This window comes from Gastrolobium bilobum, unplaced genomic scaffold (assembly GCF_033153095.1).
Source record: "Gastrolobium bilobum isolate Gb01-03AN ecotype WA unplaced genomic scaffold, APGP_CSIRO_Gbil_v1 utg2810, whole genome shotgun sequence".
NCBI classification, from domain to species: Eukaryota; Viridiplantae; Streptophyta; class Magnoliopsida; order Fabales; family Fabaceae; genus Gastrolobium; species Gastrolobium bilobum.
The window spans coordinates 62158-81956 of record NW_026895666.1 but is presented as its reverse complement, the minus strand read 5'-3'; the positions used below and the strand labels follow the sequence as shown (position 1 = coordinate 81956).

The 19799-nt window shown below is 36.9% G+C and overlaps 1 protein-coding gene across 3 annotated transcripts; it reads left to right on the top strand.

Moving 5' to 3' along the window:
- The first annotated feature begins 11966 nt into the window (after positions 1–11966).
- Positions 11967–19167, top strand: LOC133287352 (serine carboxypeptidase-like 2). Of its 3 annotated transcripts, none has more exons than XM_061484952.1 (14): positions 11967–12278; positions 15818–15904; positions 16021–16097; positions 16198–16320; positions 16755–16857; positions 16936–16973; positions 17043–17144; positions 17279–17365; positions 17455–17610; positions 17699–17770; positions 17889–18007; positions 18122–18235; positions 18317–18362; positions 18872–19167. In XM_061484952.1, exons 2-14 carry the CDS (start codon positions 15853–15855, stop codon positions 18953–18955), a joined length of 1173 nt encoding a protein of 390 aa, XP_061340936.1. In that variant the 5' UTR covers positions 11967–12278; positions 15818–15852; the 3' UTR covers positions 18956–19167. The 3 variants fall into 3 exon arrangements, with proteins under 3 accessions (XP_061340936.1, XP_061340931.1, XP_061340941.1); XM_061484947.1 differs by having other exon boundaries at positions 15759–15904; XM_061484957.1 differs by lacking the exon at positions 15818–15904.
- The last annotated feature ends 632 nt before the right edge of the window (positions 19168–19799 follow it).

The window sequence follows — 19799 nt, the reverse complement described above, 5'->3', positions numbered from 1 at the left end:
TTTGGACCAATTAAGTTGTTATATATATATATATATAACGAAGTCATTACCCAAGAATAGCTTTCGATTATATATATATATATATATATATATATATATATATATATATATATATATATATATGCTTTCGTTTACGATTACCAAAGTATGACTTCCAGGAAGTAGCTTTCGATTATATATATATATATATATATATATATATATATATAAAACAAAAGCTTTCGTTTATCTTGAGGGAGCTGTGCCTTCGTATATATATATATATATATATATATATATATATATATATATATATATATATATATATAATAATATATTTTGTGGCTATATATATATATATATTTATAAGATAATAATTATCTAAAATTAAATAATTTAAATGTATGTCCCAGAAAGGATCTCTAGGTTCGAAATGAAAAAGAAAATAATATCCGATTGCCTTGGAATTTTAGAATATGTATATTGATGATATGATGGTCATTGAACCAGATCTGTGAGTGCATTGGATTCTATTTGTGGTGTGGACCCTTGTGATACCGAGTTCGAGTCAAAGGGGCATACGGGTACATGTAAGCTTTCGTGTCATCGGTTTAGCCATTGTGTGGTTCCACCATACCCCATGGGGGAATGATTTATATGCATGATGTGTTTACATGCTTTGATAATTGAAAATGTTGTTGAGCTTTATGTGCAATTGCTTATAATATGTATGTGTTGTTCCACTTTGACGGTTAGCCTGAGTATGTGGCGTCATACAAAACGGTGACACTGTGGGTGGGTGCAAGTGGCATCTTGCATTAGTGTGTGTAATAGACGTATTCCTGCATTTCTCTGGCCAGTAGATTAGTATTGACACACATGACATGATTATCTGCTGCATTGCACTATTTTGGAACTTATACTGTTTAACTGTTTTTGGAACTTATATTGCACATGTAAGTGAGCTTGGGGTGGAAGATCCTTGAGGACCCTTTGCATTACTGAGATTTCTGTTTAGATATCTCACCCCACGTTTGGGGGGCTTATTTCAGGTTCAGGTAACCCAGGGGTTGAGACCTCTAGCGGCAGGAGGTCGGAGCTTAGCTGATATTTCTGCCTATGCTATTTATGTTTGGATGCTAGATGATATTTGTTGCTGTTATGCTATTAGTTTCGTGTTATGGATTTTGAGCGGAGACTCTGTTGATTATGTTGCTATTTGGTGAGCATGGGGATTGTCCATGCCACATTGACTTGACCTTAAGTTTTTAGTTGATTCGAGTTGTATAATCGTATCAGGATTATGTCCGGACTACGTGTTGTAGATCCGTGACTTAGATACTCACTTATTTATTCATGAGGTATTTTCAGTCAGCTGTCTTTTGCAATTTACATACAGGAGATGTTTGATGAAATTGATTAAGTAATTAACTTGGCTAAGTTAATGACGTCATAATTGAAAAGTAAAAAGTTATTCCTCATATTTAATTAAGCGTGGCTTAATACGATGACATGCTGATAAACCGGGTTAACACGGGGTGTTACAAACCTCCTGTAGTAACCTGCCAAACCCAAGAAGCTCCTAACTTCAGTAACTGTTTTGGGCCTCTCCCAATCCTACACAGCCTCAATCTTGTTCGAAACCACAACAACTCCTTCTGCAGAAATCACATGCCCAAGGAATTTCACCGACTTGAGCCAAAACTCACACTTTGAAGGCTTAGCATATAGCTTTTTCTCCTTCAGCACCTGCAACACAATCCTCAAGTGCTATGCATGCTTCTCGTCATTCTTGGAGTAAATCAAGATATCTTCTATCAAGACGATCACAAACCGATCCAAAAACGGCTAGAAAATACGGTTCATGTAATCCATGAACACTGCGGGTGCATTGGTGAGTCCAAACGGGATCACCAAATACTCATAGGGATCGTATCTCGAATGAAACACGGTCTTGGGGACATCCTCCGGCTTTACCCGAATCTTATGGTATCCGGACCGGAGATCAATCTTTGAGTACACACAAGCACCCCTAGGTTGATCCAACAGATCATCAATACGTGGGACGGGATACTTGTTCTTGATTGTCACCTTGTTCAGCTGTCTGCAATCGATGCACAATCGCATAGTCTCATCTTTCTTTTTCACAAAGATGACCAGTGCTCCCCATGGAGACATACTCGGTTGGAAGAAGTCTTTCGCCGAAAGATCCTCAATATGCTTCTTCAGCTCTGCTAGCTCTGGTGGAGACATCCGGTATGGAGCTAATGAAATAGGCCCCAGACCAGGCAAAAGATCAATGGAGAACTCTATCTCCCTCTGTGGCGGAAACTCAGGAGTCTCCTCAGGAAATACCTCGAGGAATTCCCTCACCACAGGAATGTCGGTAATATCCTCCTGTGCCCCACTCACCAAACCTCCCAACATGACATATCCAAATGCCCCTGCTCTCAAGGCTCTCCTAGCCTGTAGCATTGAAATATAAGGCGAGGAACTGGCTGTGGAATCACACGGAGACATCACCACTCGCTTTGCACAACAATCAATCATCACACAATTTCAGAACAACCAGTCCATGCCAAGGATGATCTCCAAATTAGCCATCGGCAATCCAATCAGATCTACCGAAAAGTCACGACCATGCCATTGAAACACGACATCTCGATGTACAGTGGAAGTATCACACTTTTCTTCAGTGGCAGTAGTCACCCGCAACAGTGGAGAAAGCATAGGCATAGGAAACTGATATGCCTCCAGCATAAATATGATTTTAAGCCAAAAAGAGAAAGAATCTTGATCAATCTTGGATAAAAAGGGGTAGAATTACTATTAATTTGCTAAATCTCAATCAGATACCTTGTCACTGATTTTCTTACGATTTTGTAGGAAAACAAGACAAAAAGAAGCTTGAATTGACAGTACCAGTCTGAAGCCCCGCGCTACTGGCGCGGGTGTGGTGCTGGCAGCGCCAGAAGAACTTTTGATCCAGAACCTCCACGCTATCAGTGTGGAACTGGCGCTAGAAGCGCCAGCCATTCAAGCTAACCACGCTAGTAGCGTGAACCTCCAGTAGTATGAACAAAACTCCCCCGCTATCAGCGTGGGAACCACGCTAGTAGTGTGGGAGGTACGGGAATTCTTCAACATATCTCAGACTAAATCCGAGAAGATTGGACCCAAGATATACGATGCATATATAATCAAGATTTCTAAGCAAGGCATAAAGTCTATATATAGAGCCTCAGACTCCCAGAGACTGATATCTTTGGCTGGAGAGAATTGTGAGGATCAGAGAATTGAGAGAATTTTTGGAGACTCGCGCTGGAGATCAGGATTCCACCAGAGTTGAAGACAGAAGACCATCAAGCTTCCTTCTTCTTCTTCTTCTTCTTTTCTTTGATTAACTCAATTACTGTGATTGTAACTGCGCTTAATACCATATTAAATGATAACATTACTGGTACATAACGGGCTGTTACACATTCTATCAAAGTTCGAACTAATCAGCCTTTGCGACAATTTTTATGCAAACCTGATATCGCGGGGAGAATGATAACTTGGTCCGTCGAATTATCAGAATATGATATTACTTATAAGTCATGCCAGGCAATAAGAGCACAAGTTTTGGCAGATTTTCTAGTGGAGATGACTCGTTCAGAATGAGCAGAATCAAACGGTGAATAGGTAATTTATGTTGATGAATCTTCCAATGTTAAGGGGAGTGGTGCAGGCATTATTGTGGAAAGTCCTTAAGCAGTTACAGTGGAGCACTCTATTCAGTTTGACTTTAAAGCTTCAAATAATCAGGCGGAATATGAGGCGATGATTGCAGGACTAGCAATGGCTAAAGACTTAGGCGCAACAAGATTAGTGGTAAAAAGCGATTATAAGCTTATGATTGTGCAGGTCTAAGGAACTTACCAAGCAAAAGAGGATTTGATGGCCAAATACTTGGAAAAGGTACATTTATTTCTTGTAGATTTTGAAAATGTTAGATTTGAGCATATTTCGCGTGAGAAAAATGCCAGGGCTGATATATTATCAAAGCTCGCTAGTACGAAGAATGTTGAAAATAATAGATCAATGATACAACAGAATGTGCCTAACCCAAGTGTAGTAATGGCTGTCACTAAACACAGAGCCAAACCATCAAGTTGCTCAAATCCAATGATTGAAGATGAAGAGTAGACTCTAGGAGAAGAGGCTACTTAGATGACTCCAATTCCGAATTACCTTAATAAATGAGAGGTTCCACACAATTCAGACCTGGCTAGAACATTGGTAAGAAATTTTTCATATTATACTATTGTCAATGGCCAACTTTATGTGATGAGAGTCTCTTCTCCAATGCTTAAATGCTTAACTCTAGAGCAGGCTGAGTACGTTATATCTGAGGTCCATGAAAGATTAAATGACCACCACATTGGAGGAAAATTTTTATCGTGCAAATTACTCCGCGCAGGTTATTTCTGGCCCACAATGGAAGAGGATGCAAAAGAGCACGTCCAATACTGTTTATAGTATCAGAAACACACTGATATTCGTCATGCCCCTCCTGAAGAGTTATCTTCTTTGTTGTCTCCATGACCTTTCTATCAATGGGTAACGGATTTGCCTGGAACCTTTCCTGTTGCTGTGGGAGGATTAAAATGGCTAGTGGTGGCAATAGATTACTTTACCAAATGGATTGAGGCTAAACCGTTAGTAACTATCTTTGCCAATAAGATTCGAAGATTTTTGTACCGCAAGATAGTTTGTAGGTTTGGATTCCCTCATACCATTATCACAGACAATGGAACACAATTTACGGATAAAAATTTCAATGAAATTCTTAAGGACCACGAAATCTCCTCGTACCATTCTTGGGTCCTCGAGAAGAGGATCCTTTTCTATATCCTCGTAACGTTAGAGGGAGGCTTCCTTCAAGTTCAGCTTTTTCCCAAGGTGATATTCCTTTACCCGTCAGCCATCATTCTCTGGTTCTAAGGGATTTAGACCTAGTAAAAACTCTCGGCGGGGGACTCGTTGAATCTGACCTCTCAGTCATTCTAAAAAAGATAGTGTAGGGATGTTCTTCATTAGACATTTTCTTCGAGAAACCAGTTACAGAATATTTCCTTTTGATAAATTAGAAAGATTCGAACAAAAACTAAAAAAAAGGAACAACCAGTGTGATAAGGAGAAAAGAAGACGAAAAACATACCTGAAATTTATATGCAAGTTGGAATGATTCTTGAAGACAGCCGAAGTAGGACGTGTCGATAAAGGAGATTTGGAGTTCGAAGGAGGAGGGATAGCACTTGGTTGAAACCCAGAAGAAATTTCTTGCTTAAAGTGTTTTCCCTCCACGAACGAAAAGCAGTACAAATATGAAAAAACACTAAGGGGTACTTAAATAAAAACGCTAGGTGAAAAATGGTAAAAGTGGGGCATGTGTGGAGAAGATGAACGGGTTAAAATTAAAACCACCCCACAATGGCATCCTTAACCTCCATGTAATTGAAGTCACATTAAATACTTCTAACATTTAAGGTCACCTCAACCGTTCTTAAGCGGGTGGTGTAAGAACCCGCAGCGTTAAATTAGGAAATTAATTAAATAATTATGAGATTACTGAGATAATTTTATAATTGACCCTAATAATTATGAGAAGGCTTTAATAATTATAGTGAGTGATTAAGAATGTTGAAAGTCGCTTTTCTGACGAAAAGTGCAGATACCGGTTCTGCTCATGGTATAAATGCGTACCGATGAAGTATCCCGAAAAATTATGAAAAGTGTGTATTTGTCACTAGAATAATATATAGGACTAGTATAACAAGTTTCAGATCAAAATAATGAGAACTGGTGTCAAAACTGATACTGGCTAAGTAAAAGCGTATACCGGAAAAGTACTACGAAAAATAAAATAAAAATATGACAAATCTTTAAAAAATGACTAGGTTCAGAATCCTAATTTAAGCGTAGCTATTAGCACTAATACAGTGCGTTTAAAACTTAAGTGGCCTATATTTGGCCTTGGCACATGATCCTAGGTCTATTCTGGTGCCTCTTCGTAGGAATTTTCTGAGTTTGAGCTCTCCTTGCTGCCACCCTCTTCCTTGCTTGAGAACTCACCAAAGAAACTACCTTTCTTCCATTTCTCTTCATCAAAACACCTTGGGTGTGTGTGAACAATCTTTGTGGTTGGGAAAGTGGCTTCTTTTCTAAGTATGGTTGCTGTCTTCTGAGAGTAAGTGAGCTGATTTCTTGTCTTGGTGAAGAGGGAGCCTTTTCCTTGGTTGTGGGAGCTCCAAGTGGTGAACTTTGTGAAGAAAGGGCCAACCTTGATACCCATTTTTTTTCTTCTTGAAGCCAGCACCTTAGGAGCTGAAGTGAGAGCTCCAAGAGCACCTCCTTATTCTGTTTTAAGCTTGGGTAAGCTTCACCATCCTTGGTCATGAGTTTCATTGGTTAAAAGTGGAGTCTTGGCATGTTTAATAATTTTAACAAGTAACCAACATGATAACTAGGCTAAAGGGGCTTAAAGATGCATGCTTGGACGTATTAATGTGTTAAAAATGGAACCTTGGGAGTGATATCTCGCGAATGCAGAAACTGCATTCTGTTGCGAAATATCCGGATATGATATCCGGATATTGATATTCGAATATGATATTCGGATATTGGTATCCGGATATGGGGTTGAAAATATACGGATATTGATATCCGGATATGGGACTGGTGATATCCGGATATGGATATCCGGATACGCTCTTGACAAATATCCGGATATTTTGGGAACTTCGAGACAGTGACTGTTATGTTCATACATAACTGTATTATGGGTTTATGGACCCATGATTGATTTAGTTGAACTTCTGTAATGAGTAACTAAGTCATAATCAAAGTGATTAAGGACTTATGGCTTTGTGAGAAGCCTAAAGACATGAAACGTAAAAGGAAAGCGTTGTATTTATGTCATATGCTTGTAGAGTATGGTTATTGATGATATTGCTAGTCTAAAATAGATTGTGATTCTGCTATTTGTGGACTTTGAGCTTGTGTGGACCTTGGATTGGATTGATTTCTTAGAGGTAAGCTTTCGCGTCCTCGGTTTAACAATTGTTTGTTCCACCATACCCCATGGGGGGATGGTTGATATGCATGATGTGTTTTCATGTATTGTTTTCGAGATGTTGTTGAGCTATTATTGTGCAACTGCTTATAATATGCATGTGTTGTTCAACCTAGACGGTAAGCCTGTGTATGTATGAGACATGCCATAGGGTGATTATGTGAGTGGGTGTAAGTAGTGACTTGCACTGAATGTAGGCAATAGACGTATCTAAGTCCTGCATTTCTCTGGCCAGTAGAATAGATGACACACATGACATGATTATTCTGCTGCATTGCACTGATTTTGGAACTTGTACTGTTATACTGCTTTTGAACTTATATTGCACATGTAAGTGAGCTTAGGGTGGAGAAATCCTTGATGACCCCTTGCCTTGCTGCGATTTCTGTTTAGAGATCTCACCGCACGTTTGGGGCACATATTTCAGGTTCAGGTAACTCTGGGGTTGAGACCTCGGGCGGCAGGAGGCCGGAGTTGAGTTGACTGTTGTATATCTGCTATGATGATATGATTGGATGATGTTTCTGTTTATTGTCTTTATGTTGATTATTGAGCTGAGACTATGTTGGGCTATGTTGCCTTATTTGGTGAGCATGAGGATTGTCCATGCCACATTGATTTGACTATGTCTTGTTTTAGGTTTGAGATGTATTAATGTATCAGGATTATTATCCAGACTACGTGTTGTAGACCCGTGACTTAGATACTCACATATTTATATTATGAGGTTATTCAGTGTAGATAGATGTCTATTTGCAATTATATACAGGCAATGTTTTTAAAAGGATTAAGTAATCAACTTGGTAATATTAATGATGTCATAATTGAAAAGAAAAAGTTATTCCGCATTTTAATTAAGCATGGCTTAATACGATGACATGTTAACAAACCGAGTATACACGGGGTGTTGCAGTTAGCTAATGACAGAATTTAAAGTAACGAAGATTGGCAAAGTGTAAGTAAGCAAATAGATAATACTTGCGCGTTACAGAAGAAATCAAGAGACATATTCTTCGCTGGCAAGCATAAAGCGCGAGCTGGGGGGCTACTGATCCGGATAACATATAGGCCCTATAGTTAGAGGCTCATAAGGGACCCAAGCCGGTGGGCCCAATGTCCACATTGTGCGGACCACTCTTATTGCGCAAGATAGACTCATTAGGCAGACTATCATACTAAGTCGCTAGGCAAAACTTAAGGGCTAAGAAAGGACATTGAAATCCCATAAAGTCCACCGCGTATGAGAACCAGTATAGACGAGGCAGCTCCATCTTATCACCACTCTAAGAAAGCAGACTAGCATCTAGACTTGTTCATCAAGGAGTAGCCTGCAGGGTAACAATTGCGAGAGAAGGGCAACCACCCTAAATTACCGATAAGAAGAGATGCCACCTACAAAGGATGGCACAAAGCACACTATAAATACAAAAGGGAACAATCCCAAGTACGGATATCTCACAGTTAAAAAAGTATATACACCTCGCATTGATATTGACTTGAGCGTCCAAAGTGTCTTTGCAGGTACTCCCTAGTATCATCTATATCGCCAGAGTCATAACACAACCAATCCAAAGAGAAGTCCATTCCACCATAGTTTCAAACTAACTTACAACGGTTCCAAGGCCCATAATCTTCAACCTTCAACCGTGTGTGGTTTGACCTATCCTGTCTTGGTCTACTCAGATCATATATATTAAATATTTTTGTCATAATAATGAAGATTAAATAAAAAATATATATGATGTTGGAAAGCATAAAGGATGGCTCACATGTGATGAATCAAATAATTTCGTAAATGCTCATCCACATATTCTCCAATTGTTTTAAATTCCTAGTTTCAATTATCATAAGTAATTGAACAGTAATGCCACTGAACCTTATCTGCAGTGGCGAAGCCACATACAACCTGGGTGTGGCCTCGGCCCAGGCTAAATTTTAACAAATTATACTTATTATATATAATTATATAATTAATTATAATTTGACCCGGGTTAAATTTAAAATTTGGCTCGAGCTACAATTTGTAATTTGTCTCTATCTAAAACTTAAAATATTTTTGATAAGAGATTAGGATAAGTTGTATTAGGATATGTGTTCAATTTCCACTAGTATAAAAAAATAAAATATTTTTAGTAAAATTATAACCTATTTAATAAAATTATAACTCTTCTTGATGTTGCCTGCTCAGATGCTCTATATTTAATATAATTTAAATATATTATGATACGAACTAACTAAAATTAAGAAAAATAAATACACAAATAATTTTTTGGCTCGGGCTCAAATTAGAGCCTAGCTTCGCCACTACTTATCTGGGTTCGATGCAAAATACAATAAGTGTATAGAAAATCTATTTAAACATAAAATAAAATGAAAATCTATCACTATTATCATGAAGTGTGATAAAAAATATCAATTTCTATTTTCTAATTAAAGTTCACAAATAAGTATATGGCTGGTTTACAAATGATGAGTCTCCAATTTTTTATTTATTAAGAGTTAATATGAGCATGAAATTGATTTAAAAATAATTAAAATTTATGAGAATTATAATTAAAGTGTTATTTTATTCTCAGTAATATTTCCATAAAAATTCTTAAATTTTGCAGTAATTTTCAGCTCAAAAAAATAAATAAATTGGAGAGCTTAAGTTGATTTATTTTGAATTTCTATTGAAGATTATCTTGACTATTTTTAAAGAAATTGTTTCCCTTAAGTATAAAAGAGAATATTTTAAAGATTTGATTAAAGATATGATTGGAGATTATAGTAAAGATTCCATTGAAGATATTATGGGAAATTAAAAGATATGGTTTCATCACTATAAAAAGGTGGCACATTCAGAAAGAGAGGAGCTTTTGAACAATTGAGAAGAGCAAATCCTACTTTGGACGTCTTTCATGCTTTGGAGCTTCAGGAGCGGTTTGAATTAAAAAAAAAAAAAAACTGGGAGTTTTGAGGATTCTTCACACCATCACACAAATGGAGTTTGGAGGATTTTCTTTACTTTTTCTTGTCTTTGATTTCGCTATGTTAGGCTAGATTTTTATGTAGTTAAAAGTAGATGGAACCCAATTGAGTTATTATGTTGATGGACTAAATTGTCTCTGTAATTTTCCTTTTTATAATTGAATAAATTTATCTATATTTAATGGTTTCTATGAGTTTGCTCCTTGTAAATCGATTGATTTAGGGTAATTGTATGACAATAAGGATGTTGGTGCATAAATCCTGATTTAAAAAACATCATAATACTTGTGATCTAGGGATAGACATAGGATAATTATGCAATCTTTAGATTCTTGTTCGTGAACAACCGGGAAACTAGGATTCTTTCAAGATTACATAGAATTAAGGTAACAAGGGATTGAACCTTAATTACTTTAGAGGAATTGATTGACATTATATTAAGGGCGATTATTTGATTGTTTAATACATAACATAAGAAGGATATTGGGGGAAATCGAAATCTTAACTGTGTTTTTTTTATTTTCAAAACCAAATTCTTTTTCTTTGCTTGCTTTATATTCTAGGATTGCACGTTCTTACTTGTTCTTGATTTTCTTTCTTTTCATCTCAAATTCGATTGTTCAACTAAATCGTTGTTCACAAACTGTGGATGTAGAGGGACCTAGCCAAACTTATTAACTTTAGTTCTCTTCCCAACATGGGCCTATGAATTAGACCTTTATTATTACACACACTAATCAGTTTATAGATATTCAAGCCCAAAGCAAAGAAACACTTAATTAAATAGGCTTTATACTGCACTCCTATATAAATCATGACTTATCTCTTTTTTATCAAATAAGAAAAATTACTATTGATTGAAACCTACAATAATTATAAAAAATTCTAACGGTACGTTCATTTTTTGTCATCTGAATCAGCGAATACAAATAATAGATATAAGTGCCTTAATAAAGAATAAATCTTTGGTGCATCTGTTGCATTTAGACTGAGTGCATCTCATCAATGAGAATATTACATATCAGAAGAGAGAGAAAGAATTTGGCAGAGAAAACAAAAATTTGATTGACATGTAATATTTTTATTGATCAGATACACTGAATCTTTGGTGCAATAGTAACATAAAAAATTTATTCCTTGTGCTGTGCTCGTGAACCCCACCAATTAAATTTTTTTATCATTTACTCATGGCTGGCATTTCTGAAGAGCATGATATCCAGATTCCACCGAATCAAACACTGTCTTGCGGTTCGCTCAGGTCCAGCTTCCCAATCACGATTATGTATTTATGTCGACACAGTAGATGCTAACGTAGCTTATTATCAGCCACTCCTTCTTACGCGTACGGTAGATACTAGATTAATGATAGAGTAAACACTTTTTTTAGTCCCTGACAATATCTACGAAGTCATTTTCAGTTCCTGACAATAAAAAAGGACCAAATTGGTCTCTGAAAGTACAAGAAAAGGGTCACTCTACATATTTGGGAGTTGACATAAGGACTAACATGACCCTTTTTTGTAATTTCAGGGACCAATTTGGTCCTTTTTTATTGCCAGAGACTAAAAAGGACTTCGTAGATATTGACACGGACTAAAAAGAATGTTTACTCTTAATGTTATGCAATTAATTCTCCCAACAACTTAAATGATTATGTGTAGATTATTAGATATTTTTACTTAATACAGTCCCTCGTGCGCTTTGGTATTAGTTCATATAACTAATTTATCGCTAAAGCTTAAACCATTGGCTGAATATACTTTTATATTATATTATTCCTTTTCTTAACAGGTACATGCAATTACTTTATTATATATACCTAACACGAGGACGACAAGGAGAATAACGAGTGGTCCCAGAGCCTGCACCCCATAGAGAGAGAGGAGAGAGGAGAGAGACAGGAAGAAGGAGGAGAGAGAATAATAGAAAACTATTAACACACTTTTATATTTGATATTGATTCTTATCAGCTATATATCTTGATCATGCTATTGTCTCCCATCTTCAGTTGCGGAACGAGGACCATGGAGAGAACAGCAGAGTCATTTAGTCTTAGTTTAACAAAGTCAATGTCTTATGTTACAAAATGTTTCATGTGGTTATCTTTTTTAATCAGCACGATGACGATCTTGTCAAAGCCTGCAGAGTCTTCAAATATCATCAGGTCTTTGCCAGGGTTTTCTGGTTCCCTTCCTTTCAAATTAGAGACTGGGTGAGTTTGCCATTCACTTCCTTTGTCCTTTTCACTTCTTCATCAGATTCCACCATACTTATATAACAACTCAAATTTAAATGGAAAAGAAAGAGTTACTGGCTCCATTTAACAATTGCCTCTTTATTATGATGAATAATGTTAGAGAGTAATATAAACCGCAAACAACTTAAGTTTTTGAATTGAATTCGAGATATCATAACTTTAATGGTCAACGAGTTTGGTTCTCACTGCTTCATTTTTGGGTGAAATTAGGGTGCAATATCCACACTGTTGGGAGGAGGATATTTGAAAAAAGTAAAGGTTATAGAAAGATATGGAAGAAGAGAATATTTTTATGGCTGCACAACTCTTTTTTCTTTTTGGCTTTTTGACTTTTTTACAAAATGACAACTAGAAAAATCCTGTATAGTGAGGGAATTGTTATAAAAATTCTATCGCTAATTTCATCCTCGCTACTACTTTTCCTCGCAAATTCCCTCGCAAACGATTTTGCGAGGGAAAGTAGTAGCGAGGATGGAATTAGCGACGGAATTTGCATAGCAATTCCCTCGCTATACAGGATTTTTCTAGTAATTAATGATGGAGGACACACTTATTTATACTAGTGGCACCTCCTTAACCAATGGCTAGGATTGTGCTAACACAATTCTTAACTAAGGGCTACAAATTATTCTCTAGAATTTTCTATAATCTCCTAGCTTAGATATTTATGATGGTGGTTTCTAAATACAACTATTCTCTAGATATTTTGATGGAGACATCTAGAGTTGATTATTCTAGAATTTAGGCTAGATATCTCTTGGATATTTCTAGATGTTGGGCTAAATGTATACTAAGCCCAATGGACCAAAAACTAAATCAGATTTATTTATTCAAGACCCCCTTAAACTTGATTTTGTAAACCAATTATATTTTGTGGAACACATTTGTCCGGTGGCTTTGGGATTGGTGGAAGATAAACAATCATTATCGGTGTTTGTGGCGTCTCCGGTACATACACGATCTCTGCTAAATTTGACCAAGTAATCCTTGGTTTTTCCTTTTGCTCATTCTCCAAAATCTTCTTTCTTTTGCTTTTCTGGCACATCAACGAGAGCTTGTTTTTCTTTTATTGAAATTATTTCTCCTTTGTTTGTCTTCTTTGTTGGTACTCCCCCTGACTTGTTGCTACTGCTCCTTGGCTTCACTTTCTGTTTGATTTCTTTGTTGCTGTTGCTTCTTCCTGTGGATGGTGTAGATGCAAGAGTTGTTGGAGTAGGACTTGGTGGAGGAGTTTGATCATTTCCTTCTCGAACTGTCTGCCTTTCTGAGTCATCAACATTTCTAAAGAATACGCCTTCAACTTTCATTTCTTCAGTTGCTATATGCTTTTTCATGGTTGTCATTGTTTCATCCAATATGAAATTTCTTTGGGGTTCTATCTTTGATTCTGTTAGTGTTAATACTGCTTCATTCTCCTCTTCTTCCTCACGTTCCTCATCATCATCATCGACGTCGTCAGGATCACCACTACGCTCGCTGTCACCTTCTCTTCCTCTTTTTTCTTCATGTTCTTTCATCAAATCGGATTTATTTATCCACTCAGCAGCTTATGTAATTTCTTTCATATCATCAATATTATCAGCTTCAGCTTCAGTTTCAGCTTGATGTTCTTCTTCTTCTTCCATAGTCTCTGATTTCTCTGACTCCAATTCATTTTGGATATCGAGTTCTGATTCTGGATTGCTTGCTCCCGAGTCTAGATACCATGTATTCTCTTGTTCTCCTGCATTGTCATTGCGTACCATCAACAGAGTGCCATCTTCTTGACTCATTTCCTCCACATAGTTCGTTTTCTCCTCAATTTTTCTTGTAGGAGTTCTACATTCATAAGCATAATGGTCGAACCTTTGACAGCTGTAGCATTTGATTTGAGACTTGTCACGTGTTGGTTGCGAGCCACCTCTTCCACGACCTCTTGTTGAGCTCTCTCTTCGATCTTCATTGACATAGTTGTTGTTGAAGCCTACTCTTCCATGTCCACGACATCTTCCTCGACCACGATATCCTCCTCGTCCTCTTGTGTTGTCAAAGTCTTCTTCCTTTTCTTTGAAGTTGAGTTATGTCTTGAGTAATTGTTCACCAACCCCTTACCAGTGTTTAAAAACCCGGCCCGGCCATCGACCCGGCCGAGGTAAGGGGTCATGGAGTCACGGGTTCAACCGGGGGGTCACGGGGTAACTATGCTGACCCGGTTTTATATATTAAAAATATATGAATATATATATCATATATAAAAATATTAAAAAACAAACCACTAATTATCAAAGATTCAAAATATACTTAACATAATTCTCTAATTACAATCACAAGTCAATATTACACAACCTAATTAAAGTATCAAGATACCAAAGTACAAAACTCATATTCTAATGGGGTCAATACGATGACCCGGTTCTGCCTCTTTGGAGAAGGTCCCTGACAAAGAAAAATTTAAAGGAATTAAGAATGAGTTTTTGTTTTCCATCGACGACCGTAAGGATTTCATCTGAATAGATAAAATTCTTACCTTTTCTAGAAGATTCACGTCTACGAGGTGAAGATTGAAGACATATAGGTCACTGGGAGAGAAGAGAACGATTAGATTTAGGTTTGCAAGCATTTTTATTTTTAATTTTTTAATAAAACGAAGTTGTTTCATGGAACTTTTTAAAAAAATAAAATAAACATGCAGTGACCCCCTTTAACCCCTCTGACCCGGGAGTCACTGAAACCCGGCCGGGTTTTGGGGGTCGGAGAGGGCGATGTGCATATAGGGTCCAACTTGTAACCCCAACCCTCAGAGGGTAGGGGTCAGGGTTGACCCGGGTCAACCCGGGGGGTGGGGTGGGGTTTTAAAACACTGCCCCTTACTTCTTCTTTTGCTTCTCCTCATATACTTGTAAAGAGCCCGAGAGTTGCTCTATTGTCATAGCTTCCAAATCTTTTGTTTCTTCTATTACAGTGACAATATGATCGAATTTTGAATCTAAAGATCGCAAAATTTTCTCCATGATTTTTACCTCATCTATCTTTTCACCATTTCTTTTTAATTGATTAGTCACCGTCAAGACTCTAGAAAAATAATCGGAGATACTTTCGGTATCTTTCATGTGTAAAGTTTCAAACTCACTTTTTAGAGTTTGGAGACGTACCTTCTTGACTGGCTCAGCACCCTTGCAAGAGGTTTGTAGCTTCTCCCATCTTTCCTTTGCGGTAGTTGCCTCCGAAATCTTCTCAAAAGCATCTTCATTCAATCCTTAATAGATGAGATAGAGAGCTTTCTTGTCTCTCTTTCTTGAATCCTTCAAGCTATCCCTTTGAGCTTGGGATAGAGTAACTCCTTCTTGTGGACCACTTCCCACACATCTTGTGATCCAAGGACAAAATAAGAACAAAATAAAGATTTATATGCACAACGTTTATGAATTACAAATTTGTAATGGTTTTTGCATGTAGATACATAGGTGTGGGTGAAGATGAAGTTGTGCAGCTGTTTTATTATTTTGTTGAATCAGAAGGAAATCCAACAGAGGATCCTTTGGTACTCTGGATGACCGGTGGCCCAGGATGCTCTGGCTTATGCGGGCTTTGGTTTGAAATAGGTGCTTCCTTTTTTTCATTGTTTTTGGTCTGCATAAATCAAGAAAGCCATTTCAATTTATACTTAACAATTCGCCTGGATTAAATATTCATGCTATTTGCTGCCGCTTTTGATTAGGCCCTCTGAAGTTCAATATGGTGAAGTATAATGGAAGTTTGCCAACATTTTCTCTCAATCAACACTCATGGACAAAGGTATGTTTTGGAAATAGTAGGTGAAACTAGTTAATTACCCAATTGATAAAGCAATTTTTTTTTTCCTGATTTTTTGCTGTATATAATGATGCTTTCCAAGGTTTCAAGTATGATCTTTATTGATGCACCTGTTGGCACTGGATTCTCATATTCAAGAACCTTGGAAGGAGCTAATATTACAGATAAAATAAATGCCCAACACTGTCACGATTTCATGAGAAAGGTGAAATTTTTTAGTTGTCTACTGCTAATAATCCATTTGTATTGGGAAAAATATTTTAAAATAATACACCAACATAATAAAAAAATTAAGGACAAAATATATGTTACTACACTTTTAGGGAAAAATGTTTGTCTTTTTGAAAGATATAATTTATGTTATTTTACTCTTACAAAGAGGTGGGACCCACACCTTTATATTTTTTTATCAACTCTCTCTCCTTTTTTATCTATTTCTTATTCACTTAAAATGACACAACCTTTCCTCCTTTAAAATGATACACATTTTTCCCACGGTTTTATATAAGTCAAAACCTTCTTGTTAAGAGTAATACTTTTCAAAGAAATTGGAAGGAAAGAAAAAATTGTTGAGAAGGATAATGAGAAACAATTTTGATCCAATGGATTATATATTCTTTATTTCTTGTTTATTTGCAGTGGTTGACCGGTCACCCCAAATTTATTGCTAATCCAGTCTACATTGGTGGTGACTCATATTCTGGCATTCCTGTGCCAATTGTTGTTAAATATATTTCAGATGGTAATTTCATGCCTAAGACATTAACTATCACAGCTCTCATTGTGAACCAAGTATTACATTGTGATTATATTGTTGCAGGAAACGAAGATGGAGAAAAGCCAGAAATAAATATAAAAGTATGTTTATTCAAGCTTCTTCTGCAGCTAGATTTTAATAGTTGTAATGTTTCACATTAATTGTTACAGGGTTATGTGCTTGGGAACCCAATTACGGATCCAAAATTTGATCGGAATTCTAAGATTCCATTCGCTAATCGCATGGCTCTTATTTCTGACGAACTCTACAAGGTTAATCCCAAATTTATTCTAGTTGTACTTCTGTTTATGTTGAATAAAGTTTCGTGCATACACTGAGGTAAGTGAAGATGATATTTCTGGGAAAACTAGAATTAGTATTCTTAGTTTTCTTGAATTTTTCCTAGTCAGCAAAAATGACATGCAAAGGGGAGTATGTGATAGTGAAGAAAGATAATCTACCATGTCAAAAGGATCTCCAAGCTATCTCAGAGGTCAGTAATCTTATCTTGCATATCAAACAAGGACTTGAGGCTTTTTATTCACTTCCTTTGGTTGATTTTTATTCCTATGCTTTTTACAGCGAACAGTTGACATAAATATGGGACACGTCTTAGAGCCTAAATGTCCGTCTGACAGGAAATTTCCAGAAAATAGGATGGATGATCGGAGGATTCTTCAAGAAAAATATAGGGATTTGTTGCTTTCTCCCGTGCAAAGTTTAGAGTTTGGGTGTAGGGTAATTCCAAATTTTCAGTCCCATATCCTCAGTGTTTAATTTTGGAATTAATGATTGATTCTGACATATTCATCGATCCAAATTATAGAATTATAAGAATTTATTGCTTCATGTATGGGCCAACGATGTTCATGTTCAAAAGGCGCTGCATGTCCGTATGGTATGTAAGAAAGCATTTATTCCAATTCGCCTAGTTGATTGCATGAAAAAAAAAAAATCAGTCTTCGTATTTTTTTTATTTTTTAATGTGTTAACGTTTTAGCTAAAGTAAAATTCAGGGAACTGTGAACGCTTGGATAAGATGTAACGACAACATGTTTTACACAAAAGATGTCGAAAGTTCAATTGCCTATCATCGTTATCTAAGAACCAAACATTGCCGAGCACTTATATACAGGTTCTGCTACATTTTAAGCTGCACCATTGGAATGCACAATATTATTTGATCGAATGAGTGATGGGTCAGATTTTTTTAAGTAGAGTAATACCAATCTTTAATTACTATTTATAGCGGTGACCATGACATGGTTGCGCCATACTTGGGAACTCTCCGGTGGCTCAATTCTCTGAACTCTACCATTGTGGATGATTGGAGACCTTGGGTCGTTAGCGATCAAATTGCAGGGTATAGCTATTGTTTTAGAAAATGCACTCAACAAGGTAAGCTGTAGTTTCAAATGATGATTTTCTAAGTTTTTGCGTGCAGGTATATACGAGAGTACTCCAACTATGTCACTTTTGCCACTGTGAAGGCAAGTATATTTGCTTTGTTTGTGGGTTGGGTGGGTGTGTGTTGGGGAGTGTTGAAAAATAAACTTCTTTTGGGTTAATAGTTAGTTGGCTCAAATTCTAGAATAGTCTTTGGTAGTTTTTGTATGCCCAAATATTCAAGAGATGTGTCTATAGATATCTCCATAGAATGGTTGGAATTAGAGACTATAATAAATGTTTAGTATAGGAGTTTGTAGAGAATTTTCTAGAAGGCAATTTATAGCCCTTAGATGTAAATTGTGATGGCACAATCTTAGTTATTGGTTAAGGGGTGCTATTAGTATAAATAGATGAGTTTTCTACCATTTTGTATCAAGCCAAGAAAAAAACAAGAGTTTAGTAGTAAAAAGTATTCTCTTTTTCCAAACTTCTCTAAATTTTTCTTTTTCTGGAATATCCTCCTCCCAAACGGGAGGGGGGGTGGGTTTGGATTTTGACATTATTCAGTTGATTTGGGAGAAAATTAATGCAGTGTGTCTCTCGGTGACAGGGTGCTGGTCACGTTGCCACTGAGTTCATGCCACAGGAATGCTTTGAAATGTTCAAGAGGTGGATCTCTCATGAGCCTTTGTGATACATGGATCCTTAGTTCCGTTTTTCTACATTGCTAATGCAAATGAAGCGTCATAAAGTTGGAATTTAATTTGTGTTTGGTATGAAGAAAATATTGTGCTTAGTCTATATCTTTCATTCTGCTAAGCTGGGATATGCACTTCTCATTTGTAGAAGGCGAACTTATATTGCATTGCTTTCTTGTTGTGAAAGGGTATTGCATAAATTGGTAACCCCCGTCTTCATAAATTGAATAGTTTCAAGTGTGTCCATTCTAATTCGTACATTGCAATTATTGGGAGTTCGTTAAATGTAACTTCCTTTGGTTGTGAGTAACCATTGTGATTGATGGCACCCTGTGTCCAAATCAGGTTATTTGATTAACGTCACGTTATTTGATTAACGGGCATAAAGCAACTTCTATTTTGAGGATTATAATAGGACATTCTATGTAGGAAACCAGCAGTAGCACCAAATGGTGGTACAAACCAGACTTGACCAAAACTAATACTTCAGTCACACAAAATTGTTGGGATATCAAGTGTGATGAGTCCTACATTGGTTGGTAATGAGCTAAGTGAAGAGTATATAAGTGAAAGGACCCGTGAACCCAATGCCTTAAGGTTTTGGGTTGAGACATGGTATCGGATCCACTTGCTACGGTTGGTGTAACCTTAGCTCATTGGGGGTGGCCCCCGCCACGGGCTTCCCCTGGACCCGCTTGACATTGGAGTTTGAGGGAACGAATTTTCCAACAGTGGTATCAGAGCCGGATTGGGCTCGAGCTAGCCTAGTGACTGGCTAGGAGGCGGGTCGAGTACTTTACGCTTCGGGTACTCGGTTGAGGGGGGAGCATACCAATGGTG